Genomic DNA, 13,071 nt, shown 5'->3' on the forward strand with positions numbered 1-13,071 from the left:
TGGGATAGAATAATATTCAACCAGTCTCATACAATGATTAGACCCAGCCCACCAGACTATCACTGGGAGACAAGAGGAAAAGCAGGGAGGTAAATGAGAAGATTGTGTTAGAGGGTTGTCCATTTTAAAATTTCAAAACTTTCAAAAACTTAAAAACTAATATATATCTAATATATATTATAATCAAGAAAAAGACATGAGAACATCGATCATCATCTCGTACAATTGGTCACAAGATTAACCTTATTGATGATGATAATAATAATACATGATTCTATAATAATAATAATATTACAAACAACGTACGTACACAGCATGATAGCCAGCTAGCCATTGGCTTTATTATTCATAATGAAAGCAGCTTATAATATGTTACATATATTAATAGAAGCTGTATGAGTACTAGTATCAGCAGTAGTAGTAGTACTAGTGGTAATACTAGTAGTACTAGTTCTACGTACACAGCATGATAGCCAGCTAGCCATTGGCCTTATTATTCATAATGAAAGCAGCTTATAATATGTTACATATATTAATAGAAGCTGTATGAGTACTAGTATCAGCAGTAGTAGTAGTACTAGTAGTAGTACTAGTGGTAGTACTAGTAGTACTAGTTCTAGTGTTTTGATCTGACTTTTGCTGATGATCACCAACCATAATTGATTTGTCTATTGTTGACTCCTCTGTAATTTCGCTCGGATTATTAATCGCATTATCCCGTACTGCATTGGAAGCTATGAAAAGAAAGAGAAATTATGTTCATTAGAAAATAGAAAATAAAATTCTCGGAAAAGAGAGCTAACTACAGCTAGGATATATAGAGATTCTTGTTTACCCAGAATTTGGAAACTTGCCGGCCAGTTTAATTTTGATGATTTGCTTAATGGGGCTTGCAAAATTCTATCGAGTTTCAATATTTGCTACACATAAGTATTCCGTGTCTTACAAAAGTACTATATTAATTGGACCTATTATAACTTTAATAAAAATGAAAACACCAATTATATGTATTTTTTAGTATAGTTGATATGGAAATTAATTAAGCTTCTACAGCAGCGGTATATTGATGGGTGTGTAAAAAATAAAGTTTATAAATAGATTTTCTCCATTCTAAAAGCATTTATAATTACCATTATTTAAGAAATACATGCATGATATACAGAGGTGATCACTTTTTTATATTATATGAGAAGGCCTAAGATGTTCAGATTTGAGGCAATGTAGTTAAGGGAGAAGGGTTGTGAAGATATTGTCAGAGATACTTGGAAGAAAGTTGGGGATAGAACTGATATGGTTACTGTTGTGAATAAAGTCTCAGAGTGTGACCAAAGACTTCAGATGTGGAACCAAAACCATTTTGGTAGAGTAAAAAAAAATTTAATGAAAGCCCAAAGAAGACCTCAAGATATGGAATGTTGTTGTCCTAGAAGCATTGATAATGAGGCTCTTGTTGCTGCTTGAAAAGAGGTTCACTTATGGTTGGGAAGGGATGAGATGATATTGTTAGAGATCCAAAACTTTGTGGTTAAAGGAAGGTGACCAGAATTCAAAGTTTTTTCATGCTAAAGTTATCAATAGGAAGAAAAGGAATCATATTCTTAAAATTCAAGATGATAATGGAGTGTGGAAGCGTGGTGATGAGAGGGATCAAATTATTCAGGAGTTCTTCACAAAGCTGTTTACTACTGCTAAATAGAGGGGGCCTATGGAATTCTTAGATAATCTGAATGGAAGAGTTACAAGTACGATGAATGAGGTTTTAGCCTCAAGAGTTTCTACACATGAAGTGGTATAGGCACTGAAACAGATGCATCCTTTGAAAGCCCTAGACCCAGATGGTATGGCATCGTAGTTTTATCAAAATCACGTTCTCCTTGGCATTATATCTAAATCACAAAGTTCTTTTGTTCTTGGCCATCTTATTACTGATAATGTGCTTATCGCTTATGAATTAGTTCACTTTTTGAAGCATAAAAGAGTAGGAAAGAAATGATACATGTCTCTTAAATTAGATATGAGTAAAGCCTAGGACCGTGTTGAATGGGATTATTTAAAAGCTATCATGATGGAGATGGGATTTGAGAGAGTTTGTGAACTTGATTATGAATTGCATTTCCACGGTTTCTTATTCTATTTTGATTAATGGGATACCTAAGGGTCCTATCATTCCTTCAAGAGGCTTGAGAAATGGGGATCCTTTATCCCCTTATATTTTCCACTTGTGCACTGAGGGTTTGATTTCCTTATTGCATAAGGCTGGGACTGAGAAGAAAATTTATGGTATTAAGGTCTGTAGGGGTGCTTCTCATGTGAACAATCTGTTGTTTGTAGATGATAGTATCATCTTCTATCAAGCAAATGTGGTGGAGAATAGGTGTATGCAAGAACTATTGATTGTTTATGAAAAGGCCTCTGGTCAAAGTATTAATAGGGAGAAAACATCTATGGTCTTTAGTTCTAATGTGACTAATGATGTGAGGACTGAGATAATGGAAATGTGGGGTGCATCCTGTGAGAATCAGTATGATAAATATTTAGATTTGCCTCCAGTTATTGGCAGATCTAAAATGAGTGCATTTTCTGATATTAAGCAGAAAGTTTGACAAAAATTACAGAGCTGGAAAGAAAAGTTACTTTCCCAAGGGGGTAAGGAGATATTAATTGAAGCAGTAGCTTTATTTATTCTTACTTATTCCATGAGTTGTTTTATGTTACCTTCTAAACTTTGTTCTATGTTGGAATCCATGATGGCTACATTTTGGTAGGGTCAGAAAATTGAGACGAGGAAAATCCATTGGATTAGTGGGGAGAAAATGTGTGAGCTTAAAGCAAAAGGGGTTTTGGATTTTAAAGATTTGAAATCCTTTTATTTAGCTTTACCTGCTAAACAGGGATGGAGAATTCATAATTCTCAAAACTCTCTGTTACATAAAATTTGTAAGGATAGATATTTTCCTAATGGTAGCTTCTTTGAATCTTAATTGGGTGGAAGACTTTCATATGCATGGAAAGGAATCTGGGAAGCTAAATCTTGGCTGTTCAAAGGGTGTAGATGGAGGATTGGGGATGGGATGACTGCAAAAATGTGGAAGGAACCATGGATACCTGGGTATAATGTTGCCTCTTTGGCTATTTTTTATGCTGGTGCCATAAATGAGGATGATAATGTGAGTGTCTTACTGTATGGGGATAGCAATTGGTGGGATGTAGAAAAAGTCAGAGCCCTATTCAATCCAAATGTCTCTTCTGAAAATTTGACAATTATTATATGCCCTGGAAACCAACCTCACAAATGGCTGTGTCTCTTGAGAGAAATGGGCAGTTTAGTGTGCGGACTGCGTATAGACTGATAAGGCAGGGTGATCAGATTTCAGTGGGTGAATGTTCCAGTGCAAGACAACATCAGGTTTTGTGGAAGGCAATTTGGAAGATGAAAGTCCCTCATAAGATCAAAATTTTTGCTTGGAGGGCTTGTCGGGATGGTCTACCTACTCGATGTAATCTGAAGAAGAGGAAACTAATTAATGAGGAGGTATGTGGCTTCTGTAATGGAAAGTGTGAAGATCTGGTGCATGCATTGTTCAGTTTCCCTTCTATTCGAAATCAGTGGAATATATTTCTGCCTCTAATGCAGAATGTGGCAGATACTTGTTCTATTTTTCAGATTGCTTTGAGTTTCCAAGATACTGGCAATACAGCTGCTTTGACTTTCAGAAAAGAGAGGTTGCATATATATTCATTGCTTGCGAACAGTTCTACGAAATTCAAACAAGATGTCATGGAATTTGGCAGCCTAGCTATATCTAGTCAAGACAAAATTACTGGATATCATGTAATATATACTAAAAAGAACAAGGAATATTCATGAGATCTTTTTCATTGATTCATCTCAATTCATATTATTCATTCATTTACGTTAGCGCATATATATCTAGTGATAATTTTCCGCTGGATAATAAGTCAAACTCAAGAATTAACTACACTCATGCATGCATCACAAACTTGGAAATCGACCGCTAATTTACCTGAACGAGAAAGAGTCCAGTAGTTGTCGTCGGCGCCCACACGCCATGCAAAGTAACCGCCCAATTTAAGGTCAATTGCCTCCCTAACCTTTCCAAAGATGCACAATCCATCATCATAACCAATCCATTGGTCCCCATTAATTTTATGCGAGTAAACAGCATAATACTGGCTGTCATACACGGTTTCATAAGTACCCCTCAGGAATTCATCCAGGATATCTCTGTAGGCCATGGGCAGTTCACTTGCTGCACGAGCCGGCGCAAAGAATCCAGAAAGGGAACTCGGATTCGTTAGAATCCATTCATAGCCATAAAATGGAAGGCCGAGGACTAATTTGTTGGCCGCAATCCCTCCGTCAATCCATTTTTTAATGCCTTCACTTCCACACCTGTTTTGCTCTCGAGGATTACGCCACGCATGAACCGGTCCAGTCTGCTCGGGTGAGTTGGAGGGACTATAGAAGTCAATGGCCAGTACGTTGATCCAATCCAACTTTACATTAACAGCAGTAATTATAGCCGGATTGAGATAATTGAAAGTAATGCTACCGTCTTTATCAGGAATGCCCGGGTGATGAAACACCGCCGCAGTAAGAAGCAACTTATTAGCTGCCTGCGTTGTCTCCGCGAAGTCTAAGTCCAGGGCAGATCGCCATTCATTGAGGAGCGAGGCAAACGGTCCCTCCTGGTCGGCTTTGGAGGGGTACAGCCAGCAGAGGTCCAGGCCATCGAAATGGAACTTCTTGGCTAGATCTATGGACTCCGTTATGAGATTCTTACGCTTATCACTGCTTGCCACCACTGCAGATAGGTCAGTGCCGTCACCACCGATGGATAAAAGAGTTTTCACCGAAGGGTTTCGTACTCGAACCGTGTCGGGGAAGGTTTGGAATTGTTCCTCGTATTCGGGAGGAAAGGTCACCCCGCCAGTATCACTGTTGACCACGGCAAAGCCAGCATAAAGATGTGTGAAGAGTTCGGAAGGTATTTCTGCTATTTGCCGGTTCAAGTCAGGCCCGAAAAACCAATAGCCAGCTTTCACGACGACAGGACTAGCACTGGAAGCCATTCAATCGAGGGAAAGGCGAAGCAGGTGTAGTTACTATATTTTTTTTTTGTGTTTGGGGGTACGAGTAGTGGTAGTTGCTAGCCATGTATGCGTGCGTATTTATAGCCTTTTCAAACCCATAAAGAAACAAGGCCGCATGCATATTAATTTAAAATCAAATTCAATGTATGTGCATGTATTTTGTCAATGGATGTTATCTAAAATCAATGTGCATGTATTTTGTCAAAGCTAGGAAATTTCTTACACGTTTAATTAGTTTGTTTACAAATAATTGTTTAAAACAAATTCACAATTCAACAACTTAGAAATATAATCTTATCTTACATGATCTGATTTGTTAAATTTGGTTTCCCATTGATCGAACTCATCAGTATTTTCCGATTGTTTACACCAAATTTCCATAGAAAAAGCAAGGGGCCTTTTTATCTTACATGACTGATCTTGATGATCAAGTAATTAATGTTAACTCTCATACGTAAGGTTAGGTAGGTAAATCTTGGAGGTCGACGTTCCATGCATGGATCATGCTATCCCATATAAATGACTTGGGACTTTTTGCTACATTATTGTTCACACAACAGTCCTGCATATTGTTATCATTATGTTTCTATCAAAAAAAAAAAAAAAACAGTCCTGCATATTGTTGATTGAAATAAAGAAAAATCAATATGCAAACATATATATATATATATATGTTTAATGACATATATATATACTACTAATATATATATATATATGGATAACAAAATACTACTAATAATAAAGTTTAGTGTTTGGAGTATTTTTTTTAAAGACCATCATCTAATTTCATGCATTAATACCATTAATTTGAACACAAGAAAACAATTTTCCATAATTTTAGTCTCAATATTTATTAGATTTACTAATTATTACTATTGGACTCATTCATTGATCATCGTGTATTAAATAATCAAAAGCTCTTGTGTGGACGTACGTTTATGTGCTTTTAGCTTAAGGGAAACTGGAGAGATAACTAATAATTAACGTATACATTGCAAATTATTTGAATTTTAATTTGCTGTATATGAATGTTCATATGACAAGATCTAGCACTCGCATATAACGTTTACATTATGATGTGAGGTACTCTTCGATTAGTCCATGTAGATCTCTCATCGTTCACGTCAATTCTTAATGAAATTATTTTCCACATGATCAGTCTACATCATTTACATGCATCATGATTGAGATCGAGCCTCATGTGATCTCATGCGGGCGTGATGCACAAAATGTGGGTTGGACGAATTGTGAAAATTCAATGCTCATCACGCAGTATCCCTAGCCTGCACGGTACCTTAATTAGGGTGGATATTGAAAATGGATCTTATCTAAAATCAATGTGCATGTATTTTGTCAAAGGTAGTTTGTTTTCAGAGAATAAACACGTTTAATTAATTTAAAACAAATAATTTCGGATTACAAAAAATCTCGAAGCTATATTCTTAAAAAGTAGTAATTAATGTCTTGCAAAAGATCACACGTATGTTCGATGGGTTTACTAGAGGGAATTAGGTTCACACCTCTTTTAATAGGTTCGATGTCATCTCATTTGTGTAACTAAATGAAACCTAATTCCCTCTAGTCCAATTGTGGTTAATTACTACTTTTTAAGAATATAGCTTTGAGATTTTTTGTAATCCGAAATTATTTGTTTTAAATTAATTAAAAGTGTTTATTCTTTAAAACAAACTACCTTTGACAAATTACATGCACATTGATTTTAGATAAGATCCATATATATATATATTAGTAGTATATTTATATGTCATTAAAAATATATATATATATATGTATATATTTGCATATTGATTTTTCTTTATTTCAATCAACAATATGCACGACTGTTGTGTGAACAATAATGTAGCAAAATGTCTGAGTCATTTATATATGATGGTACAAGCTGTCTAAGTTATTGAATGGTAGATAAAATTATTTATAAGTGGGATAGCATGATCCATGCAAGGAACGTCGACCTCGAAGATTGACCTACCTAACCTTACGTATGAGAGTTAACACTAATTACTTGATCATCATGATCAGTCATGTAAAATAAAAGTTCCCTTTCTTTTTCTATCGAAATTTAGTGTAAACAATGGGAAAATACAGAGTTCGATCAATGGGAAACAAAATTAAAGAGTTGTGGACTGGAACATATATATAAAAACCCACGATTTCTTGGCAATTAAATCGTGATAAGATTATATTTCAAAGTTGTTGAATTGTTAATTTGTTTTAAACAATTATTTGTAAAAGAACTAGTTAAACGTGTAAGAAACTTCCTAGCTTTGACAAAATACATGCACATTGATTTTAGATAACATCCATTGACAATATATATCCACCCTCATTAAGGTGCAGGCTGGGGATACTGCATGATGAGTATTAAATATTCACAGTTAAGGTACAAGTCTAAGTTGTTGAATTGTGAATATTTAAGGTTAGATGCCATGATCGATCTAGAGCCTCATATGTTATTTGTACACGTACGTGCATGACGCACATGAACACATTATAAACGAGGATGTTAGATGGCCGGATTGTGAATTAATGCTCATTTAATTATGTTATATATACGTAGTTTTGTGCGGTAAAAGTAGCTAGCTTGCTCTAAGATCAGATCAACGCTTAGGACAAAACGTACATTTTATAAATCTTTTTTTTCGAGACGTTCATTTTAATAATTAATAAACATCTAACGTAGGGAAGACCAGCTTGTAACAACAGATCGATCAATATCTTTAGTTAGAAACTATCTACCCCGGCCAGACATGCTAATTCTTGGGAAATTTCGACCTTGTGACTATACATGATCTTCTGCAAGAAAATCCACCTGGCAATATTATCTTAATGCATGTTCATGCTGGGAGCGATGTGACTAATCAACGTCATTGAAGCGATGTGAATAATCGATGCAATTGACCTATTCCAGCAATTTCTTTGCATTGGAAATAAATTCAATTGCGACGAAGAGAACAATCATTGCCTTTGACACATATTTGCAGCTATTTTAGGTCTATTTGCGGTGACAAAAACCCGTTGGAAATATTTTCGAGCAACGATAGTTCTACACCGTTAGGAAAAATCAAGAGTCATTTCCGGCGATTTCTACAGCTTTTGCGACGATGCATATAGCTGCAATTGACTTTTCTCAACGATTTATCTGTAAATGGGTCATACCATTCCCAACGTTTTTTTTTTTAGTGATCTGCGGCAAAAAAAAATCACTGGTAATATTATTTTACTGACGATTTTTGTTGATCCCTGAAATTGATCAAAAGTGAACACTTAGTTTCATCGAAATAGTAGCAAACTTAAAATATGTAGCGATTTTTAGAGATTTTTGTGACAATTTTTTGCGTTAAAAAATGCCTGATTTCTTGTAGTGAAACGAATACTATAGTACTTAAGGATAAATTAATAATGCATATCTACTTTGAGTCTGGAGGTGGTCTCCTGTTTTGGTACCTACGTAAAGAAATTTGTTATATTAGTCGGCTAAATAGGCTACTTGGGAGTTGGGATAATTTGTTTTAAACATATTGAAAGTAGTACCACCCTTATTGTTATAATTTTAATCTATAATATGAGAGGTATCGAAGTACTCTTCGATTAGTCCATTAATTTGATGTACCTGATGGCTTAATTTCTTGTCGGCCGCACATGTTATATGATCACTACAATGTCATCATCGATCTAGAGCCTCATATGTTATATGTACACGTACGTGACGCACATGAACACATTAACGAGGATGTTAGATGGCCGGATTGTGAATTAATGCTCATTTAATTATGTTATACGTAGTTTTGTGCGGTAAAAGTAGCATTCTTTCTTTAAGATCAGATCAATATTTGGACAATACGTACATTTTAGTACTGTTTTCTTTTCGACCTTGTAATTCTTGGGAAATTTTCACCTTGTAGCTATACGTGTGATCTTTTGCAAGACAATCCACCTGGCCATATTTTCTGCATTCATGAGGTTCATGTTGGGAGCAATGTGAATAATCGAGGTCATTCGCTACAACAATTTCGAGCTTTTGGGACGATTGTTCTTTGGAATGAAATGAAAATCATCCCAAAATGTAAGATGTAAAGATGAATTTCTGATTTCGTTCCAAAAGAATTCTGAAACATGCTTCCCGTTTGAACATGTTCGAACGGTTTACTTAGGGATAATAAATTTCTTCCCTAGTGAAATAATCATTTGCATTTGGGGAAACAATTAGCAGGTCGTTCGCAGGAAACTAATTTACCGTTGGAGCATTTAAGTCACTAAGTTTCGAACGGTCAGTTAACGTTCGAACAGTAACACTATTTTAATAAAACATTTAATCAATTAAAGAATTAATAATAGTAATCAACAATTAATTTATAAAAGAAAGACATGATGCATAATTAATTAAACTTAGTAAACATCCTATATTGTCCATACAAAAATAAAACAAAACACAAAAAATAATTCAACTTTTGCAAATCCAAAAACCAATAAATAAATATTAGAAATTAATAATTTTCTAACCCTCATTTAATTTTATAATTTTTGTATTCAACTTTTTCTCTCTCATTTCGCAAAATCCCATAAAATATATTAACTCAAACTATTTGATCACTACTATTCACAAAATCTCTTACTACTATTCACATATTTCTCATTTCATCTCATTTGTGTAACTAAACGAAACCTAATTTCCTTTAGTCCAGTTGCCATTAGTTACTGATTTTTAAGAATACAGCTTCGAGATTTTTTGTAATCCGAAATTATTTGTTTTAAATTAATTAAACGTGTTTATTCTCTGAAAACAAACTACCTTTGACAAAATACATGCACATTGATTTTAGATAAGATCCATTTACAATATCCACCCTAATTAAGGTACCGTGCAGGCTAGGGATACTGCGTGATGAGCATTGAATATTCACATTTCGTCCAACCCACATTTCGTGCATCACGCCCGCATGAGATCACATGAGGCTCGATCTCAATCATGATGCATGTAAATGATGTAGACTGATCATGTGGAAAATAATTTCATTAAGAATTGACGTGAACGATGAGAGATATACATGGACTAATCGAAGAGTACCTCACATCATAATGTAAACGTTATATGCGAGTGCTAGATCTTGTCATGTGAACATTCATATACAGCAAATTAAAATTCAAATAATTTGCAATCTATACGTTAATTGTTAGTTATCTCTCCAGTTTCCCTTAAGCTAAATGCTTATAAACGTACGTCCACACAAGAGCTTTTGATTATTTAATACACGATGATCAATGAATGAGTCCAATAGTAATAATTAGTAAATCTAATAAATATTGAGACTAAAATTATGGAAAATTGTTTTCTTGTGTTCAAATTAATGGTATTAATGCATGAAATTAGATTATGGTCTTTAAAAAAAATACTCCAAACACTAAACTTTATTATTAGTAGTATTTTGTTATCCATATATATATATATATATATATATTAGTAGTATATTTATATGTCATTAAACATATATATATATATATATATTTGCATATTGATTTTTCTTTATTTCGATCAACAATATGCAGGACTGTTGTGTGAACAATAATGTAGCAAAACGTCCCAAGTCATTTATATGGGATAGCATGATCCATGCATGGAACGTCGACCTCCAAGATTTACCTACCTAACCTTACGTATGAGAGTTAACATTAATTACTTGATGATCATGATCAGTCATGTAAGATAAAAAGGTCCCTTTCTTTTTCTATGGAAATTTAGTGTAAACAATCGGAAGATACAGAGTTGGATCAATGGGAAACAAAATTAAAGAGTTGTGGACTGGAACAAATAAAAACCCACGATTTCTTGGCAATTAAATCGTGATAAGATTATATTTCAAAGTTGTTGAATTGTGAATTTGTTTTAAACAATTATTTGTAAAAAAACTAATTAAACGTGTAAGAAACTTCCTAGCTTTGACAAAATACATGCACATTGATTTTAGATAAGATCCATTGACATGCAATATCCACCCTCATTAAGGTGCAGGCTAGGTTCGATGTCATGATCGATCTAGAGCCTCATATGCTATTTGTACACGTACGTGCATGACGCACATGAACACATTATAAACGAGGATGTTAGATGGCCGGATTGTGAATTAATGCTCATTTAATTATGTTATATATACGTAGTTTTGTGCGGTAAAAGTAGCTAGCTTGCTTTAAGATCAAATTAACACTTAGGCAGGGGAAGAGCCTCTACGAGAAAGAATACTCCCAAGCGGAAATTAGATAGTTTAAAAGTGGCTAAATGTGATTTATTAAATCTAGTTTATTGGGGAAAAAAAAAACTTTACAATCTCATATAAAATAAAAAAGTGATCACCTTAGTATATCATGCATGTGTTTCTTAAAAAATGGTAATTATAAATGCTTTTAGAATTGAGAAAATCTATTTATAAACTTTATTTTTTACACACCCAACAATATACCGCTACTGTAGAAGCTTAATTAATTTCCATATGAACTATACTAAAAAATACACATAATTGGTGTTTTCATTTTCATTAATATAGTACTTTTGTAAGACACGGAGTACTTACGTGGTGTAAATGAAACTCGATAGAATTTCGCAAGCCCCATTAAGCAAATCATCAAAATTAAACTGGCCGGCAGGTTTCCAACTTCGGCCTGTTACATGATGAGTGATCATGATCTCTATATTCTACCTTAGTTCTACATATCTTCATTGATTATAAACGCCTACGTACGTACGGCCTGTTAGGTCGTTTGTGATGATAACTTTTGTAAATAAATTTTAACCAAAGCCAAATGTTGGGTTAACAAGAATCTCTATAAATATATATATCCTAGCTCTAGTTAGCTCTATTTTCTGAGAATTTTATTTTTTATTTTCTAATGAACATAATTTCTCTTTCTTTTCGTAGCTTCAAATGCAGTACGGGATAATGCGATTAATAATTCGAGCGAAATTATGCAGGAGTCAACAATAGACAAATCAATGATGATTGGTGCTCATCAGCAAAAGTCTGATCAAAACACTAGAACTAGTACTACTAGTACTACTACTAGTATTACTGTTGATACTAGTACTAATACTGTTTCTGTTAATGTATGTAAAATATTATAAGCTGTGTTGAGGGAAAAATGAGCGTATTGGCATATTCTTGTGAAAACCTGTGTAAAATGGTGTTGTAACAAGTGTTGTTGCGGAAAGGCTTGAAGTGCTCATTATTGGTCAAAAGAAAGTGACTTCGCTCGACCCTCGCTCGACAGAGCGCTCGAGCGAACTTGGGCAGATTGCACCGCTCGACCCTCGCTCGACATGCAGCTCGAGCGAACTCAGGCAGATTCAACCGCTCGACCCTCGCTCGACATTGAGCTCGAGCGAACCCAGGCGGAGTGTGTCGCTCGACCCTCGCTCGACACTGAGCTCGAGTGAACTCAGGCAGATTCAACCGCTCGACCCTCGCTCGACACTCAGCTCGAGCGAACTCAGGCAGAGTCGACCGCTCGATACTCGCTCGACGGTGCGCTCGAGCGAACTTTGGCAGATTGTGGCGCTCGACACTTCGCTCGAGCCAATGTTCCAGTCACTTACAATGTAGGGTTTTGAACACCTCATTTGATGGGAACTATAAATAGAACATGTTAACTTATGTTCTATGTGTGGAGAATCAGAGCAAAAACCCTAAGGGCCTCCAAGAACTTCTTAGAGCAACCTCTCCCCCATTTGGTTGATTCTCTCTTGGATAAACACTTCTCCACCACAAAACACACAAAATCAACTCTTACTTGAGTCCATTGAAGTGGACATTTTTGTTGGCCGGAAGAGTCTGGAGCTGCCATTGATGCAGAGATCGAGAGGTTCTCGTGGGAAGCTATAGGAAGGTCGGAGTTCCGACACTACATGCGTGTAGAGATCGAGTGGGTCACTCGTGGTGTTGCAAGCCA

The 13,071-nt window shown here is 35.2% G+C and overlaps 1 protein-coding gene across 1 annotated transcript; it reads right to left on the bottom strand.

The window, feature by feature from the left end:
• Positions 1 to 250: 250 nt before the first annotated feature.
• On the bottom strand, positions 251 to 5,169 carry LOC122295680 (class V chitinase-like). Its single transcript, XM_043104760.1, has 2 exons — positions 4,026 to 5,169; positions 251 to 734 (listed from the first exon to the last, which is right to left on the bottom strand). The coding sequence occupies exons 1-2, from the start codon at positions 5,092 to 5,094 to the stop codon at positions 514 to 516; spliced, it is 1,290 nt and encodes a 429-aa protein (XP_042960694.1). The 5' UTR covers positions 5,095 to 5,169; the 3' UTR covers positions 251 to 513.
• Between the last annotated feature and the right edge of the window lie 7,902 nt (positions 5,170 to 13,071).

Source organism: Carya illinoinensis, chromosome 15 (genome assembly GCF_018687715.1).
Source record: "Carya illinoinensis cultivar Pawnee chromosome 15, C.illinoinensisPawnee_v1, whole genome shotgun sequence".
Lineage (NCBI taxonomy): Eukaryota > Viridiplantae > Streptophyta > Magnoliopsida > Fagales > Juglandaceae > Carya > Carya illinoinensis.

What these genes read in the sequence shown, in the direction of transcription:
- LOC122295680 (XM_043104760.1), bottom strand. Translation starts at nt 5,094, where the DNA reads ATGGCTTCCAGTGCTAGTCCTGTCGTCGTGAAAGCTGGCTATTGGTTT. An exon ending in CTGGACTCTTTCTCGTTCAG is followed by an intron (nt 735 to 4,025) that starts GTAAATTAGCGG and finishes TTCTTTTCATAG; the next exon opens with CTTCCAATGCAGTACGGGAT.